At 55.6% G+C, this 18,704-nt stretch overlaps 2 protein-coding genes across 2 annotated transcripts; both read left to right on the plus strand.

Moving 5' to 3' along the window:
* The first annotated feature begins 1,316 nt into the window (after window positions 1–1,316).
* ptprbl (protein tyrosine phosphatase receptor type B, like) lies at window positions 1,317–13,420 on the plus strand. The gene is made up of 30 exons (XM_086108982.1): window positions 1,317–1,465; window positions 2,058–3,718; window positions 4,171–4,444; window positions 4,799–5,074; window positions 5,179–5,445; window positions 5,619–5,885; window positions 5,971–6,234; window positions 6,308–6,571; window positions 6,658–6,921; window positions 7,051–7,314; window positions 7,395–7,667; window positions 7,751–8,014; window positions 8,093–8,359; window positions 8,460–8,756; window positions 9,065–9,355; window positions 9,555–9,704; window positions 9,841–10,090; window positions 10,272–10,366; window positions 10,429–10,537; window positions 10,673–10,750; window positions 10,861–10,881; window positions 11,006–11,087; window positions 11,402–11,492; window positions 11,566–11,642; window positions 11,738–11,872; window positions 11,965–12,087; window positions 12,170–12,333; window positions 12,423–12,558; window positions 12,644–12,730; window positions 13,016–13,420. Exons 1-30 carry the CDS (start codon window positions 1,411–1,413, stop codon window positions 13,034–13,036), a joined length of 6,867 nt encoding a protein of 2,288 aa, XP_085965108.1. The 5' UTR covers window positions 1,317–1,410; the 3' UTR covers window positions 13,037–13,420.
* Window positions 13,421–13,549: 129 nt separating this feature from the next.
* Window positions 13,550–17,796, plus strand: frs2a (fibroblast growth factor receptor substrate 2a). The gene is made up of 6 exons (XM_086108983.1): window positions 13,550–14,088; window positions 15,358–15,454; window positions 15,530–15,626; window positions 15,740–15,926; window positions 16,290–16,427; window positions 16,508–17,796. Exons 3-6 carry the CDS (start codon window positions 15,558–15,560, stop codon window positions 17,659–17,661), a joined length of 1,548 nt encoding a protein of 515 aa, XP_085965109.1. The 5' UTR covers window positions 13,550–14,088; window positions 15,358–15,454; window positions 15,530–15,557; the 3' UTR covers window positions 17,662–17,796.
* The last annotated feature ends 908 nt before the right edge of the window (window positions 17,797–18,704 follow it).

Below are 18,704 nucleotides of genomic sequence, written 5' to 3' on the forward strand. Positions count from 1 at the left end.
TACGTGAGCGAGCGTGAGAAGGTCAGGACATTGGCGTGGCCCGGGACAGGATGCGACGGGGCGGGGAGGGAAACGGGAGGCTGCTTTGAGAGTTGCTGTTTGCTTGTTGAAGCGTCAGAGAAATGGAAAAAAAAAAATCCTTTCCAATCAATAGAGTGCAAACCAAAATAGAAATGTGACTTGTTTGAAGTTGCTCATAAAGTATCGGGCCGGTGACTGTTGGAGGAGGCCTCTTTGGCACAAATAATGAGAGAGGTGAATTGAGCCAGGATGTTGTGTTGCTGTGACCTTTTTCCCCTGGCTCGGCGTCTTCCTATTTGCACCCTTACACACTTACCCGGTTGTCTATCGATCTACTTCTGCGGGAACCTTTCCTGACATTTGAGTTTGAAAAGGATAGTTTAAAAGAAACTTGTGTTGAAAAGACTTGGGATGTTTACATTAAGAAATGTCATTCAACCAGCAATTGCCTAATATGATCTTGGAATATTGCAAAAAAAAAAGGGGGGGGGGTTTACACTAGTACACATATTTATTAAAAACAAAAAAACAACTATCAATTTTGTAATGACCCGCCACCTTTCAGCAATCAAATCAAATAAATTGTCAAAATAGCTTTCTATCCAGCTTGAAATAGCTTTTTATCCAGACTGCTCAAAGCAGACCGGGAGAAACGTATCGCGCTTTTACCGTATGTCTGTTAGACTTGGACGGCCTTCTGACTGGACTCCCTCAAAAGAGCATCAAACAGCTGCAGCTCATTCAGAATACTGCAGCTGGGGGTCCGACCACAACTAAGAGATCAGAACGTATTCCTCCAGTCCAAAAGGATTTCCAGTGGCTCCCAGTCAGCTGGAGAATACATTTTTCTGCTACTGGTCTATAATACAGCAAAGAAATGCTCATTGAATTTAAATCAAGTGGGGCTCTGACTCCACAGTTCAAAGCAAACACGGTGAGGCGGCATTTAGCTGTTCTGGTGCACGCAAATATGCGACGTTTTTTAAGCATTTTTGAACTTATTCTTTTATTTCTTTACTTTTAAATGTTTGTCTTCCTTTGATGCCGTCCTTCGAATGAGTAACCCCCCCCCCCTTGCCAATTAAACTTCATGGATACATTCAACATCTTTGACAATTCTACTTTAGCATCAGGGTTGGTGTTTGGAATTGTTGACGTGCTTTCTTTGCCGCGTGAGCCTGAGGTGTTCCGTGGAATTTCCTGGCGTGTAAAACGTGTGCGGAGAAGAATTGAATTGAAGGAAACGTCGCCGCTTGCCTTTTTCCTGTCCGGGGCCCGCCGCCCGTGACGAGAGGAGACGCTCGCTCGACTTGTTCACTTGCCTTCCAACTTGTGCGGACTGGAGAACGTGCGTGCGTGCGCGCAGCATGAGCGGCGGCGGCGGCCAACATGGACGCGCTTCTACTTTTGTGGTTGATGGCGATTTATGGGACGTCTGTTGCTCGTGAGTATTCGATGCATTTTCTTCGTCAAGTGATCTTTGTTCACTTCCAATTGCTGGCGGGACTGATCAGCAATCAAAGCCGTCTCGTGGACTGCCCATCGAGAATGTTCGATGTTACACGGATTTGTCCAACTCGCCGCCCGGGGGCCACATTTGACCCGCGGCATCGTTTTCACCGACCGCACTCCCGCAAATTGAGCCACTATTTCTCTTACCAAATTGATGTTTTCTTTTGGGCAGAATATCTGTTGTCATTTTGTTTCCTGTTTGTATTACATGGCTGTTTTTTTTTTTCCCACCAAATCCCTGAGAATATTTATATTTTACTCAATTTGGCTTCAAAAATTGAGATCCAAATAATGAAAACGCAGGGCAAATTGTGATGACGTAAGATTTGATCAGGCCCTCTTCCACTACGATGAAAACTACTCGGTGTGACAGGCCTGCGAGAGGAACACGGCGCGCTTTCAACTCATTATTTTTCCTCATTCTTATATTTGTTATGTTTGTGACTTTTTCAAAATGAGCATGTCGTCCCACCTGAATGATTTTGATGTTTTATGAAAATTATTTTTGTTTTTCTTCCATTCAGACCAAAGTTCAACCTTCAGTCTTTCCTCAAGGACACAAGAAAGTTCAGAGGTGACAAGGTCAACTTTAAGGTCACCAATTGCGTCAGCATCCCAACATGTGACCTTTGCCCTCTCGTCAACACTGAGGTCAGCTGGGACGCCTGAGCGCCCAAACATAACTCCGCCTCCGTCCACGTCTGACTGGGAGCAAACATCAAAAACGATCATGTCGGAAACTTCACCTTCAGTCGCGTCCGATTGGCCGCAAATATCAAAAACTGTAACATCCAAGACCCTGCCGTCAGTCACATCTGAATGGTCGCAAACATCAAAGACAATAACATCCAAGACTCCACCCACAGACTCCTCTGACTGGCAGCAAACTTCAAAGTGGATAACGTCCAAGACTTCGCTTTCAGCAACGTCTGATTGGCCAGAAACATCTAAAACGCAAATGTCAGAGACTTCAGCTTTGGTCACGTCTGATTGGCCACAAACGTCAAAGAGGATAACATCGGAGACTTTGCCTTCGGCCGCATCTGATTGGCCACAAACATCTAAGACGATAATGTCAGAGACTCCGCCTCCGGCCAGCTCTGATTGGCCGCAAACATCTAAGACGATAATGTCAGAGACTCCGCCTCTGGCCGGCTCTGATTGGCCGCAAACTTCCCGGACGATAATGTCAGAGGCTCCGCTTCCGGCCGCATCTGATTGGCCGCAAACTTCCCGGACGATAATGTCAGAGGCTCCGCTTCCGGCCGCATCTGATTGGCCGCAGACGTCGAAGACGATAATGTCAGAGACTCCGCATCCGGCCGTGTCCGATTGGACGCAAAGGTCAGAGACGATAACGCCAGAGACTCCGCCTTCACCCAACTCCGAATGGCCGCAAACGTCAAAGACGATAATGTGGGAGTCTCCGTCTCCAGCCCCGTCCGATAGGCCGCAATCGTCAGAGACAATAATGTCAGAGACTCCGCCTTCAGCTAAGACGATAAGATCCAAGACTCTCCCTTCAGTCATGTCTGATTGGCCGCAAATTTCAAAGACGACAACCCCGGAGAGTCCGTCTCCCGGCGGGTCTGACCGGCCGCAAAACGCAACGGCGATAACGTCAGAGACTCCACCACAGGTCGCGTCTGATTGGTCGCAAACGTCAAAGACGCAGCCGGCACCATTCAGCTTGACTGACAGGCCGGTCGCGACACGTGACCTCACATCAAAGATGGACCGCAGCGTGACGTCGGCGAGCGCCGCCACTCCTGCCACCCTTCCCGCCGGCAGGACGGCCTCGACTCCTCCCGCCGCACTTGCCTCAACTGTCACAAATGTTGCCATTCACACCAGCGGGCCCACCTCCCTTGCCAGCAGCACGATTGGCTCTACTTCCAGCAACACTGCCGCCACCGCCGTGGCCGCATCCAGTCCCGCCTGGACCTGGGCCAGCACTTCTGCCTCCCTTGCATTCGGCACTCCCGGCCTTCCTCTGACCTCTAACCCCATCTCCACTCCCACCACCTTGCCCACCTCCGCTCCCGCCCCCGTTCTGCCCACTCCCGCAAGTAGGGCTCCAACAACATCAGTAGCCCCGCCCACAAGCCCAGCAGGCAATGTGCTGGCAACGGTTGCCATGACAACAAGCCATCCTTCAGCAACTGAGCCAAAGGTCAACTCGCCTGTAAGTTGAGCAACCTTTCCTTTCCTATCGCCGCATCCTGGCCACTCGCCGGCGAACTCGCCTCTCGACAGATTTTTGTTTTGGAATCCAACCTCTGTCTCTTGAAAAGCTGACCTATCCTATTTGCCGCTTTTGGGTTCAGGTATAAGACCTGTTGAAAAGTAATTGCTTTGCTGCCATCTCACTATGTTGAAATCAGTTAAGGAGCTTCACTTTGAGTGTGTTGTACTCTGCTGCCACCTCGTGGCATCGGCAGGAAATTACACACAGTTTTATTTTCAATTCCCCATCGCAGGCCATCGTGTTTGATGGCTACGACGTACTTGCAATGATGCCCTTTCATGTGGGAAAGGAGAACTTTCCCACTGTTGACACAGAAACACAATGAGTGCACTCATGTGTATGATTGTGTGTGTGTGTGTGTGTGTGTGTGTGTGTGTGAGACGTTGCAGAATCGGCCCAGCTGCTTGGTAACCTTCACACAGGTCAAGGTCGGTGTGAATTGTGCCCTGCTGACCTTCAGCTCGGAACCCTTGTGCGCCAACTTCACGGCAGCTGCGTCGGCCACGCTTGGCAAGCACCTGAGGGTTAGCGAGTGCCAGCCGGTGGCAGTGGCCGCTCGAAACTTTACCTGCGCCATCACACAACTGCGGCCAGGAACAGCGTACCATGTCAGCATCGCCTCGGCCGTAAACGGACCACCAGCACGAGTGGAGGTGCACACGGGTAAGGGCTCACATCACCCTCAAGTCACCTGACCTTCAAGTCACCTTTGGTGTCACAGTTTAAATCGTCTTTCGGGATTGAGTGAAGCTAAGCTGCGAGTCTGTTTTTATAATGTGGGAAGGGTAAGATACTTAAGCTGGGGGACAACATGCGAAGTCCATCCAGGAAAGCCTGAGGCCGGTATGGAACCGGCATCACCTCTGAAGTGTGTCTCAAATGCGCTGACCGCGAGGCCGACTTGCGGCTGCTGTCGCGAAACGTTGCGCTGACGAATTGGCGAGCGGTTAGAAACAATGTTGGCGTAGCGAGCAAACGTTTATCGTGGTTGTTGTTGTTGTTGTTGGGCCGTTTCAGTTCCTGATGGGGTGTCGGCATTGTCCGCCGTCTCGCTTTCTGACGGCAGCGCCTTGCGTCTCGCCTGGACGCCCCCCACTGGCACCTGGGAGAAGTACAGTGTGTTGTTGCGCAACGGCTCGGCGGTTCTGGTCAACGACAGCATCGGGAAGCTGAGCCGGAGCTACGCGTTTCCCGCCAAGGAGCTGGGACTGGTGCCGGGTCGGGTCTACGGCGCCGAGGTCACGGTGCGCAGCGGCACGCAGGCTAACACCGCCCGCTGTCAAGCGCAACTGGGTTGGTTTACGTTCAGTTCTTTGACGCGCGCGGTACGCCGACATGACCTCTTCTGTTCTGGCGTTGCCGGACGTCCTGTTTCTGAAATAATTTTTGCTCCTCAGCGCCCGGGCTAGTCCAGCAGCTCCGCGTCTATCGCGCCGCGGAGACCGCCGTGCACCTCCAGTGGCAGTCGCCGCGGGGCGAGTGGGACGGCTTCAAGGCCGTCATCCGAGGAGCTCGGCCCGATTCGCCTGCGGTTCAAAACCTCCTCCCCCGAGAGGCCACCGGGTGTTCCTTTGGCGAGCTCGCCCCGGGCCAGCCGTATACCGTCACCGTGACCACCACCAGCGGCAACCTGAGTAGCTCCGCTTCCGTCAACACGTGGACCAGTAAGATTTGAAGACCGACTGACTCTTGGCATCTTTTTGTGTCAAATGTTTTGCTTTTTCGACTCGCTGACGGCGTAGCGCTCGGATGTTTGTCTGTCGAGATGTGCGTCGTGGTCGACTGGTGACTCGTGTCCAACGGTCGCGTTGTCCCGCCCCCCCCCCCCCCCCCTCAGCTCCATCTCAGGTGACCGGGCTGCAGGTTCGCAATTCGGGGAGTACCGAAAGCCTCTCGGCTCAGTGGGAGCGGGCCGGCGGGGACGTGGACTTGTACCTCGTCCTGCTCATCCACGAGGGCAGCGTCATCAAGAACCAGAGCGTGCCGGCGGATGCTTTCGGCCTGAGTTTCCGTGACCTCAGGCCCGGCGCCCTCTACAGGGTGGTGGTGACATCACTCCGAGCGGGACGCCCATCCCGGCAGACGGTGGCCGAGGGACGCACCGGTAACACCGTCGCTCTTGATGACACGAACGCAATCGAGATGTTTTCAAATTGGTGCGGATCTACTCATTCACCCCCCTTTTTTAGTACCCGCTGCCGTTGGTGAGGTCGCCGTCAGTAACAACGGGCGCACGGACTTCCTTAGCGTGTCGTGGCGTCCCGCTTTGGGGGAGGTGGACAGTTACCTGGTGACCCTGAGGGACCGAGACAAGACACTTCACACGCTGGTAGTCTCCAAATCCAGTCACCAGTGCGTTTTTAGCTCCCTAGTCTCCGGACGCCTCTACAACATCTCCGTCGCCACTTGCAGCGGAACCTTCCGGAACCACACCTCCGTCCTGGAGAGGACGCGTGAGTGCAGCAAATAGAACGCCGATCAGGCTCGGACAGTGAGTTCGTACTTTGAATGTTGGTCGTTGCTCAGAGCCTTCCAAGGTCCAGAACCCGACGGCGATACACGGTGCCCGTGACGACTTCCTGAAGGTGTACTGGCGTCCCGCCTCCGGAGACTTTGACTTCTACCACGTTGCCATCGAGCACAACAACACGGTGCTGCAGAACCAGACGCTGTCCGGGATGCGTAACGAGTGCGTCTTTCATGGCCTGGTCCCCGGACGACTCTACACGGTCGTGGTGGCCACCCGGAGCGGCAACTACGAGGCCAGCGCCTCCACCCACGGTCGCACCTGTCGGTGTCTCGCGTCCGATGCCGCATTCGCAAAACGTTCGATCGAGAGCGAGAACTTAGCGGACGTTTGGATTCTTTTTGTCCAGTCCCGGCGGCGGTGCGTTCCCTGCACGTCGCCCGTCGGACCTCCCAGAAGCTTTGGGTGGCATGGACGGCGGCCCCGGGCGATGTGGACCACTACGAGGTCCAGCTGCTGTTCAATGACATGAAGGTGTTCCCTCCGCTCACCCTGGGAGACGACATGGGCGAGTGCCTGGTGCCCTCTCTCACGCCCGGACGACTCTACAAGGTCTTGGTGTCCACCTTCAGCGGACCCAACCAGAGGACCCGGTTCATCGAGGGCCGTACAGGTGGAACGCAATACTGGCTCTATTTTTTGTGACTGGGGGTAAAGCCGGCACCGGGTCTGGCGTAGTTGTGCGTGAAGTTTATGGCCCTCGATGAGGAAGCGGGCGGTCTGATGGCGGTTTCCCGTTTAGTTCCCAGCCAGGTGACGAACATCCAAGTGAGTAACGGGGGTGACAGCAGCAGTTTGACCGTGAGCTGGACGCCGGGCCAAGGCGACGTGGACCGATACGCGGTGGTTCTGTACAAACAGAACCACCGGTTGGACACGCGGCCCGCGCTCGGACGTCAGAATCGGGTTACGTTCGGCTCGCTTCAGCCGGGTCAGCTGTACGACGTGACGGTTCAGGCGTTCAGCGGCAACCTCTCCAGCGATCAAACGGCCAGCGGACGCACGGGTGAGGATCCGCCCCTCGCGGTCGTGCGGCTTTGCTATCGCTCGCCCTCTGAAGCCGACCGCTCCGCGCGCTCTGCTCAGTCCCGTCGCCGGTAACGGCGCTGCGGGTGGAGAACCCGGTCGGTACCGGCAGCCTGCAAGCGACTTGGCGGGAAGCCGCGGGCGTGTCGGACGGCTACTTCCTGCAGCTTCTCGATAATAAGCCGGGCGCCGTCCTCGCCAACGCCACGCTGACTGCCGCCCTCACACAACACACGTTTGACGGTCTCAGCCCAGGAAGACAGTACAACGTCCTGGTCCGGACCACCAGCGGGGGAGTCCAAAGCCTCGGCGTCGCCGCCCAGGCTCGCACAAGTGAGACTCGCCGTTTCCGTCAAGCGTGATACGACGAGGCGCGCGCCGACGACACGACACGACCCGCTTCCCGTTCCCGTCAGGTCCGGCGGCCGCCACCCAGCTGTCAATCCGAAGCAACACCAGCACCGGTCTGTCCTTCTGCTGGTCCCGGCCGGCGGGCGACTTGGACTCGTATGACGTTCTCCTGTACGGCGCGGACGGGGTTCTGCGAGAACGGCGCCGGCTCGGGCCGTCCGGCCTGGACTGCTCGTTCCGAGGACTCACGCCCGGTTCGGCTTACAAGATGGTGGTCGTCACCCGCAGCGGAGACTTGAGCAACCGCTCCGTCATTTGGGCCGGCACAGGTCAGCGCACGTTCCAGACATACGGCGACGCCGCAAAGGCGTCATCGTCGCCATAATCATCAATTGTCTCCCGGTCAGTCCCGTCCGCCGTCACATCTCTACGCGCCGAGGCCGGCGACGGTTGCGACCGGCTGCGAGCGTCGTGGCAGCGGTGCCAGGGCGGCGTGTCCGGGTACCGGCTTTCGCTGTCCGCCCCCGACGGCTCGCTACGGGCGCGGGAGCAACTGGGGCCGGAGGTCACAGAGTTCATTTTCAGCGGCCTGACGCCGGGTCGACTTTATCGCGTCGAAGTCCTGAGCCTCAGCGGAGATCTCGCCAACGCCGCCAGCGTGCACGCGAGGACAGGTCAGAACGCGCACTCACTCACTCCTTCGCGATCATCGCGGGCCAACTGGCGGTAGCTCCGTCAACGTGGGGGTCAACTATGCCGCGTCGTGCCTCTCAGCTCCCGAACCGCCGAGCTCATTCCTGTTTGGAGGAGTAACCAACACGTCTCTGGAGATCACCTGGACCGCCCCCGCGGACTCCGACTTCGATGACTTCGACGTACGCTGGACGCCGCCCGACCGCGGCTCTGTCGTCAACCCATACGAGAATCGCCGGTCCGGCGGTCGCATCGTGAGAGGGATGTTCCCCGGACGCCTCTACAACTTCAGCTTACGCAGCGTCAGCGGAGCCTCGCAGGCCAGGGACGGGGCCCCGCCCTCCTACAGCCTGCCCATCCGGCGCAGCGTCCGCACCAGTGGGTGGCGTCACGCGCACATCCTTCGCAGCGATCAACGGCGGTTGTGCGAATCCGCAGAATGCCGAGAATCACGAGCACGAAAATACCACGACGTAGCGATGTACCAAAGTGCCGCGACGGAATTTTGAGTCGACCGTTTAAGGAGCGCGCTACCAACTCGCTCGCCGCGCTGCCTCAACAGAAGCGTACTTTTGGATTTCTTCTCGTGATTTCGGGACGGCCGCCCGTCGCTAAAGACGGCCGAGTCGGAGACGCGATTGAAGTTTTGAGCGCGGAGTTCCCGACTGGCCGCTGTGTTTCCGCAGAGCCGTCCCCCGTTGTCGGCCTCCATTGCCGCCCTCGGAGCTCCACCTCCATTTCCTGCTCCTGGGCGCCCCCGGAGGCCGACTTTGACTCCTACACCGTCGAGTGCGTGCACGAGGACTCGCAGAGTCTGGTCTACTCGCGCCGCTCGGGCCGGCGGGCGGACGGGCGGCCGGCGGCGTACGTCATCGACCTGCTGGAGCCTCACAAGCGCTACACCGTGTGCGTCAAAGTCATCTCGGACACCAGCGCCAGCGAGGCGGCGCGGGACAGGGTGGTCACCATGATCGACCGTAAGTACGCGACGGGTCCGGAGTGGACCGCGGCAAACCGTTCGGGTCCTATTTGACGGCTTTTCTCCGGGTACTCCGGTTCCTTCCACATCCCAACAACATGCGCGCTCGGTGACGCGCTCTCATTGTAGGCGTGTCAACGGACAGTACGTAAGGGTCGAAAAGTTGACTTTGTCACGAATAGTCGCCCTGCGTTCAGGACCCCCGGTGCCGCCGGTCAGCACGCGAGTGGACGCCGTGTCGGCGCTGGCCACCGAGTCATCCATCCTGTTCCACTTCAACTGCAGCTGGTTCAGCGACGTCAACGGCGCCGTCAAATTCTTCAGCGTCGTCGTCACAGAGTCCAAAGGCAGGAAACGCGCGGCGTTTTTTGTTCAATTAGCAGGACCCCTCGACAAAATGATCAAATTATCTAAACAAAGTGATAACGTTTCATAGCAATCGTTCCGTGTGTGTGTGTGTGTGTGTGTGTGTGTCGTGCGTAGGTGAAGACAGCGTTTTGCCCGAGCAGCGCCACCCTCTGCCCTCGTACGCCGACTACATGTCCAACACGTCCATCAAGTCATACCAGACATCTTTGTTCGCCGGCGGCAGCCCCGCTGAAACCTGCGCTTATGACATCACTGTGGGGGCGGGGTCAGACACCCTGGGCGGGTCATGTGACCACCTGCGCGCACGCCACAACCACCAGCAACACTTCTGTGACGGACCGCTTAAACCCACAACCGCTTACAGGTGCCCAAGACGCGGAGGCACATTTCGAGAGCGTGATGCCGGCATGCGTGTCCTCACGCGTACACGTCACCGACATGACATCACCCCCACACGCCCGCGGCAATAACGTGACGCGAAGAGAATGACGCGATGACGTGTGAATCCAAAGATGTGAGCGGTCGCTGTGCTTGCTGTGCTTCAGGCTGAGCGTGCGAGCGTTCACGCAAGTGTCCGACGGCGTTTCGGCGCCTCTCTACGCCGACACCTTCCTGTCGCTGCCCGTGCGCACCGCAACAGGTGAGGAAAGTTGGGCGGCCGCCACGCTCACGACCGACCGCTGAGTCCCGTCCCGTCCGCAGACCCCGCCGGCGGCCTCGTGGGAGGAATCGGCGCCGGCGTCTTCGTGATGGTTGCCGTGGCAACGCTGGCGGCGCTCATCCTCTACAGACGAAACGCACGACCAAAAACGTAAGCCCGCTCGCACGTGAGCGCTTTTGTCCGGGTGTGCGTGACTTAGTGTGCTGCTTGCTCTCACGCTTTCCCATATGTGTGTGTGTGTGTGTGTGTGTGCGTGTGTGTGTGTGTGCGTGTGCGTGTTAAAAGTGCCGAGGAGAGCATGTCAGTCGACATGTGTGTGAGGAGCGAGCGAGCTTTGCCAAGAGGTCACCTGGGGGTCAGAGGGTGAGGTCACATGACTCGAAATAGGACACAGCGGACAACAAACACACGCGCACGCAAATGACATCGTACGAGGGCGTCACCAACTCTCGTTTTTCTTCTTCCCATCTCAGGAAGCGCCGTCACATAACAAGGTACCAAAATTACAATCGTCATCATGGTTTGGGGAGTTTTTGGAAATACTGTCGTTGTTTGGGTGGGTTGTAAACCCCCCCCCCCCCATAGTTTTGAAATACTCCTTTTTTGGCGTTCTTTCAGCCCCATCAACGTGGCCGACTTTGAACGTCACTACAACAAACTCCAGGCCGACGCCCACTTCCTACTTTCGGAGCAGTATGAGGTGACGCTTGCCTTCGAGGGGGTTGCGATTAAGGTGGTGTGGGCAAGGAGAGCTGCAGAAAGCTGCTGTAGGCCACGACTCACATTCAGATGCTCACATCGCGCTCGTTTTTCTTTTTTAATTGCAAATGTGTAATTCCCAAAAGTGTCCCCCCCCCCCCAATTCATTTCAATGGGCAAAATGGAGTGACATGAATTCTGAGCTCGCTGACCCAAAGGAATCAAACTCCTAAATCGAAGTTGCCCGGCCTGTGACGCATGTTGTCGACGTGTTTCAAAGTTTCTTTTTTTTTTTTTTTTTCCCCCCCCGCTCAGAGTTTGAAGGACGTCGGCCGCAACCAGACCAGCGACGCCGCTCTGCTGCCCGAGAACCGCGGCAAGAACCGATACAACAACATTCTACCCTGTGAGGCGCGCACGCGCACGCACGCTGACGAGCGAACACGCGCGTGTGCGTCACGTCCAATTTGTGTTTGCAGATGACTCAACGAGAGTCAAGTTATCGTACGTGGATGACGACCTCTCCTCCGACTACATCAACGCCAGTTACATACCTGTGAGACTCTCTCTCTCTCTCTCACACACACACACACACACACACACACACACACTCACAGGACAAGATTGGCGTGTGGTCGATTGTCGTCACAGGGCAACAATTCCCGGCGCGAGTACATCGCCACCCAGGGTCCGCTGCCGGGAACGAAAGACGACTTCTGGAAAATGGCCTGGGAGCAAAACGCCCGCAACGTTGTCATGCTCACGCAGTGTGTGGAGAAAGGACGCGTGCGTATCCCGCCAACCGAGTAGCGGCAGTCGGACGTCTCGGCCTTGACAAAACCGGCGGAATTAACCGCGTGTTTGCGCTTGGCCATCAGGTCAAGTGCGACCGCTACTGGCCGGCGGAGCGAGAGCCCCTTTACTACGGCGACCTCATCGTCCACATGACCTCCGAGTCGGTGCTGCCCGAGTGGACCATCCGAGAATTCAACGTGTGCAGCGTAAGGCTTTTTTAGCCTGTCGTAAGGTCGCGACCTGTTGCGTCCCGTGGGGTCAAAACGTGCGCTCGCGTGTGCCCGACAGGAGGACGACGTGCGGCACGTGCGCACGCTTCGCCACTTCCACTTCACCGTGTGGCCCGATCACGGCGTTCCCGACGGCACGCGGTCGCTGGTCCACTTTGTCAGAACCGTCAGAGACTTTGTCAACAGAAGTCCCGCCGGCGGTCCCACCATCGTGCACTGCAGGTACGAGCGACGCGGCCGCCGGGCGCCGGGCGCCGCGCTTGGCACGCTCCCAAGGTAAAGGGCGCTCGACGCGCTTGTGCTTCCGTCAGCGCGGGCGTGGGCCGAACGGGCACTTTCGTGGCACTGGACCGGCTCCTGCAGCAGTTGGACACCTCGGACGCGCTGGACGTTTACGGCTGCGTTTGGCAACTCCGCCTGCACCGCTCGCACATGCTGCAGACCGAGGTGCGTGTCGTCTTCCTGACCCGAACGCGAGCCACGTTTCCCACGCGTTCTCCTCACGGCGCCGTTCCCGTGTGTGCGCGTGCAGCGGCAGTACGCGTTTGTACATCAGTGCGTCAGCGACGTGCTGCGAGCGAGGAGCTTGATCGTGTACGAAAACGTCAGCCTGAGCCAGGTCAGTTGGATTTTTTTTGTCTCCTTTTTCTGTGCTTTTGGTTTGCGCTATTGATTTTGGCTGATGTATGCTCTTGTTGTTTTCATATTGTTATCTGTGTCCTGTTGTTTGCTGCGGTTTTGCGTTGTCTGTTTTGGTGTTGGCATAGGTGTTTTGGGTAGTTTTGTGAGTTTTTTTTTTTTTTTTGCTGCATTGTTTTAAAAATTGCTTCTGGTTTGGGGGTTTGAGTTGTATATTTTCATTGTTGTTTTGCTTATTTGTGAATATTCTGCTGTGTGTCCTCAGACGCTGAGCGGGCGACCTTAAGGTCATAAGACAAGACCCCCACCAGTGACGTCAGCGAAAGAAGTCTGGAGAACAGGCGTATAAATCTGATGTCATCCAATCGATGACATGCGGTTTATATTGCTTGACGTATTTTGGAACTTTGTGCCTGATGATTTTGCACATTGCTGTTAAAGGTGTACAGTATAGTCATTTACTGCATCACACTGCATGAGCCTATATTATATTACATTATTGTTGTTAATGTATATTTGTCGAACGTTTAGGGTCGGGACAAAATGTTTAAATTTCGTTCTTTTTTAGCCAATTTATTGTTGCTTAGAGCACATAAACATACTGTTCATGGTTGTGTATTTGAGTGCGCAGAATTCATAACGAATGCATATTAAATGTGCGTAAAGAAGACGTCGTCTTCGAAATGTGTACATGCGCAGGTGGTAGCTGGTAGCTGGTTGGCTACTAGCTGCTTGCTCGGGACTGCTTCACCCGTGGTTGGCTTAGGTGGTGTTTGGCAGGTGAGTGATTGGCTAGCCTGCTGTTGGCTGACTCGTGATTGGCTGGCTGTCTCAAGGCTGGCTTTTGACTGGTCAACTCCTGCCGAGTGGAAGTTTTGGGGCAACTTTGAGCCCCACGGTCGAGCTAGCTAGCGAGCTAGCAGGGTAGCAGCGACAGTGGAGAGGCCAGCAAACTTTCTCTTTCTTTTTGTTTTTTCTTTTTTTTTCACCCCACTTACGGCGTCAACGTCGCGCTCGGTTGGCGGCGAAGCGCCGACGCCTCTCGATGGATTCCAGACGCTTTCCGTCGCTTGAGGTCCGCGAAAGCGAGCGTTAGGAAGACTTTGGGACAAAGTTTTGTGGTGTGTTTTTTTTTCTGGTGGAGGAGGAAAGGGAAAGATGGACGCGGCGGCAGATCTCGTGTAGCAGCGGGGGCTGATTCTGATTCCAATGCTAATGCTAAGGTAACTAGTGCTAATGCTAACGCCGACCGTCCGTCGGAGCTGCTCGGCCGGACGCAGCGCGAGGACTTCCGCCGCCTTTGGAGGGATCCAGTCGGCTTCCAGTTGGTGTCGTCCAGTGAGTTTGCTCGTCTTTCTTTTCCGACGTTCCTTATTTTTCTCGTTGTTGTGTGCTTGTGGAATTACCCTGTTAGCATAGCTGTACGTTAGCCAGAAAGTTAGCCTAGCCGTGCTAACCAAGCAAACTTAATAAGTAGCTGGCATCACAACACAGTTCCCCCCCAACGAACATCAAACCGACCTCAACGAACTGGTCTCTTGTCACATTTTGCAGTCTTTTCAACTTTGTTCGTTATTATTCTTTTGCGGCTTCCGTAAACTACTTTTGTACGTTCGATGCAACGCGAAGGCAAACTGAGGTTGTCAGGAAGAACAGGTTTTCGTTTCATGTCTTTCTTTTTTGTTGTTGTTCAACAAAAAGAGCGAAGATTCACATGATGCTTTTATAAAAGCACTCGTTCAAATGCAAACCGAAGCAGCATGTTCAAACTTAGGTTTCTCTGCTTTTTATTTTAAACGTCCTAATACACCGTCATTGAATATATTGATTTTAAAAATACATCCTGTTTGTAGCAGAACAAATCAAGTATTTTTGATTTAAAAAAAATAAATTGTTTGTCTGTATCGTGATTAATCACTGTCAACTCTATTATACTTAATATTGAGCACTAATTGCGCAAATGCCAATACGGGGGCAACTCTTAATCAATTAGCCCCCCCCCACCAAAAAATAATTAAATAGAAGGATTAATCCGTGATTGAAATAATTGGTAGTTAAATCCAAAACATTACCGTGTCTTCATTTGAAAAGATATATTTATCATTACATGGCAACCTTCTTGTTTGGATTACACTCGACGTTCTTTAAATTCTTATTCACGAATGGGTGAATTGGATGTCAAATACAAGGCGATACATGTTTATTTACATCTCGCTTTGACAGCAGCTGCGGCAAAGCCGAACGCAACATTTAGCGTAAATTAACATGAATACAGCGGAAGCCGGAACAAAACGGCAACAACCGCTCCAACCTACGTCTTGTTGTGAGAAGCAGTTTTCCATGAAAAGGGCGAGAAATCAAAGTCGCCTTTCCCCAGCGCTTCGGAGGACGTCCTGATCGCAGCACCCATGGGCGTCACGCACGTCTGCTCCAAGCCACGTTTGAAAGTCAACAAGAATCTGTCACATCCATTGACGAATACTCTCCTCGGGAACATCCATCCGACAATTGTCAAATATGTTTTCCAAAGTAAGCGCGGATGTTTACAAATGTTTCACATGTTCAACACGAGCCTTTTTGTGTTTGTCTTCTGATTTTAATCTGCAGCTGCTTTGATCTTCATCTTTATCCTCATCCTCATCCTTGCTGTGACAAAGGCTCGCGTGCCGACGATTGCGCCGCTAACCATGGAGGAAGACCTTAGGTAAGTCCTCAAGCGAGCGACGTGGACGGTGATGTCACACGGGTTCGGTATTCTCATGTTGTTTTGCCCACGCAGACGAGCTACGTGGGTGCAGTAAGGCATCATGGGTAGTAGCTGTTCAAGCTGTCCAGACAAAGAGTTGATCGCAGATAATCATCAAAGTAAATTCAAGGTGGGTTCATCTCTTGGGGTTTTCGCCCAGCGCGCTGCGCAAATTGTCGAGGTGCGCACGCGGAGTCCTCGCTCCCGACGTAACGGAGCGCCCCGGCGGCCATCGGTCGGCAGGTGATCAACGTGGACGACGATGGGAACGAGCTGGGCGCCGGCGTGATGGAGCTGACTGTCGGCGAGCTGGTCCTGCACACGCATCGCCGCGACGACGTCAGGTGGCCGTACCTGTGCCTGCGCCGCTATGGTTACGACTCCAACCTCTTCTCCTTCGAGAGCGGCCGCCGCTGTCAGACGGGACAAGGTGACCTTTGTCGGCTTCCTCCTCCTCACTCGGGCGTAGCGTGTGCGTGCGATTGTGCCTTTGTGCTCTGAATGCCGTCGGAAGGTTTTGGTTTTGCGTACTCGTCCAGGTTGATCGTATTTTCTGATTGAAATGGAAATTTGAGTTCGGTTTAATTCTGTGATTCTTTGACCGACCGCTCGAGGCGGCTCGCGGAGCGCCAGTGCTAGTGGGAGCGCGCTTTGCTACTCCAGGGCTTGAAGAACTTCCAATTTTTCACTTCCGAACGCTCGCCCGGCATCCGCGGTCGTTTGTGTCGTGTGGATGCCCATCCCGTATGTGACGGCTGCCCTTGTTGCCTTTGTGTTGTTATATGCGACCCAGGCATCTTTGCGTTCAAGTGCGCACGGGCCGAGGAAATCTTCAACATGCTGCAGGAAATCATGCACAGTCACAGCATCAGCGTCGTGGAGGAAGCCGTGCTGGACGCCAGCCACCAGGGGGCGGCGCTCTCGCCTGCGGGTAGACGCGCACACGACAGCAAAGACGGCAAAACGACTTGTTGCGGGACGCCGGCTAACACTTGCCCGCGTGCTTTTCAGCCCTGGGATACTCGGTGCCGACGGTGCCCAACGGCGTGTCGCGGCTTCCGTCGGCAGGCGACGTCCCGTCCCACCCGTCCAGCCGCCACCCGTCGGTGGCCAGCACCCGGCTGCCGTCGGTGGGCGAGGAGTCCACGCACCCCCTGCTGGTGGCCGACGAGAGCGTTGGTGCGCCGCGCGCCGCCGCCCCGGCGCCGCCCGACGAGCGCTGCGACGGCTTTCAGGCGCACACGTACGTGAACACGGCGCGTCTGCTGGAGGAGCCGCCCAGCCCGCCAAGCACCGCCCCGCTGCTCGAGAGCCCCACCTCCTCGGAGGCCCAGCGACCCCCCACCCCTCCGCCCCCTCCGCGGGCGGGCGGCGGCACGCCGCCGCCGGAGCCCCGGGTGCTGCTGGAGCCTCAGGGCGCGCGCTTCGTGCTGGGCCCCACGCCGGTCCAGCGCCGGCTGCGGGAGGCGGGAGAGACTCGAGAGAGCAACGGCGAGGCGGCCGATCTGGGCGCGGCGCCCCACTGCCGCCGCCCGACCCCGCTGACCCCCGATCTGCAGAATGTCAACAACTCGGCGCAGCGACGCACGGCACTGCTGGACTACGAGAACCTGCCGGCGCTGCCGCCCGTGTGGGAGGCGCGCAAGTCCAGCTGGGAGGACGAGGAGGCCGGCGGCGGCCTAAAGACGCCGTCGCTCAACGGCTTCAACCCGCCCCACTGCTGCCCCCTCCCGCTGTCGGCCGCCCTTGAGCCCTCGCACAACTACGTCAACACGGAGAACGTGACGGCGCCGCTGAGCGCCCACCGGCCCGACACGGCTCGGCGCCGCCCCGACGGGCCCACCGTCTTCAACTTTGACTTCCGCCGGGTGCCGGGCGCGGGGGAGGCGCCCAAGACGCTCAACTACATCGAGGTGGAGACGGACAACGGGGGCGGCAACCGGGGCGCCTCGGACGGCAGCGACCCGCACACGCCGCGCACCCCCACCTCGCCGCCGCCGCCCGGCACGCCCACGCGCCGTACCGAGCTCTACGCCCTCATCGACATTGAGCGCACGGCCGCCATGTCCAACCTGCAGAAGGCGCGGCCGCGGGACGACGGCACCTCGCGCAAGACGCGCCACAACAGCACTGAGCTGCCGAGCAAGAGCGCGGCCGCCTTGTGACTTTGTTCTTCTTCTATGGTACAAATCAGTATTACTGAAGCAAGCATTCCATTCAGCTCTGTTCATGCTGCTCCAACTTCTGGTACACGACTTTCTTTTTTGATTGCGCCACATTAAAAGTATCTTTTCTTTGTAGTTGGTGTCTTGGGATTCTGGTTTTTGCCTCGCACTTTCCTGTGGTATCTGAGCTTGGAGGGAATCGTAGTTGGAAGAAACTCAAAGCAGGGCTGCAAACGCCATTTAAAGGAGAGTTTCAATCTCGGCTTCAGGTTTCCAGCTAAGTTTCAAAGTCGGTTTTCAAACTTCGGTCAGGATTTCAAAAGTAGCGTTTTAGACTAGTGTTAGGTTTCAAACTACGGTTTGGGTTCCTTTGTTGGCTTAAGGTTTGAAAATTCTGTCTCGGCTCTCCCTACCCAGCGTTTTTCCTTTCTGAATTCTGATTGTAATTTCCCCATTGCGGGACAAATAAAGCATATCTTATCTTATTTGGAAACATGGACACAATTCTCCAAAGCAAGGCTTCACCACCTCATCTGGCCTCGCTTGAGTCGATGACATCATCCGTCCAACCAAGGGTCAGGAAAGGTGGCCTCAAGTTTCGAGGGCTTCCCGTTCCCACCTGGACAGATCCAAAGCATTTGACGGTGGCGCCTCCAGAAATGACTGTGCCCACGTTTCAAATCATGTGTTCGGATTTAAGTGGAGGTAAATGGCATCAATCCGTTCATTTATGCGTTATTCTGAGCCAAACCGCTCCCCGTATTAATTGTTACACTGTTATACTGCCTGCAACGTTTGTCTGGATGTTTAGAATTAGCAATAGCATGAAGCTAGCGGACCAAATGTTCAGCCGGGGGCCTCGTTTTAAAGTCGTCTCTGCTTTTTGGCTCGACTTCAGCTGGGAGTGGCAGTAAAACAGATTGCGGTCTCTTTTTCGGAACAAATGCCGTCTGTGTGCCAAAGTGCCGCCATATGGCGCTGCAAGTTCGCCAAGTCAAAGGCAAAAGTCAGCCAAACGGCTTGTGTGCCAAATCGAGCTCTGA

Source organism: Hippocampus guttulatus, chromosome 4, assembly GCF_054856545.1.
Source record: "Hippocampus guttulatus isolate MCC_2025c chromosome 4, RoL_Hgut_1.0, whole genome shotgun sequence".
Lineage (NCBI taxonomy): Eukaryota > Metazoa > Chordata > Actinopteri > Syngnathiformes > Syngnathidae > Hippocampus > Hippocampus guttulatus.

Coding starts and splice junctions, on each gene's coding strand:
- ptprbl (XM_086108982.1), top strand. CDS start 1,411: ATGGACGCGCTTCTACTTTTGTGGTTGATGGCGATTTATGGGACGTCT. Junction 7,668..7,750: donor CGCCGCCCAGGCTCGCACAA/GTGAGACTCGCC, acceptor CGTTCCCGTCAG/GTCCGGCGGCCGCCACCCAG. Junction 11,643..11,737: donor TCAACGCCAGTTACATACCT/GTGAGACTCTCT, acceptor TTGTCGTCACAG/GGCAACAATTCCCGGCGCGA.
- frs2a (XM_086108983.1), top strand. CDS start 15,558: ATGGGTAGTAGCTGTTCAAGCTGTCCAGACAAAGAGTTGATCGCAGAT. Junction 15,627..15,739: donor ATCATCAAAGTAAATTCAAG/GTGGGTTCATCT, acceptor ATCGGTCGGCAG/GTGATCAACGTGGACGACGA. Junction 16,428..16,507: donor GGCGGCGCTCTCGCCTGCGG/GTAGACGCGCAC, acceptor CGTGCTTTTCAG/CCCTGGGATACTCGGTGCCG.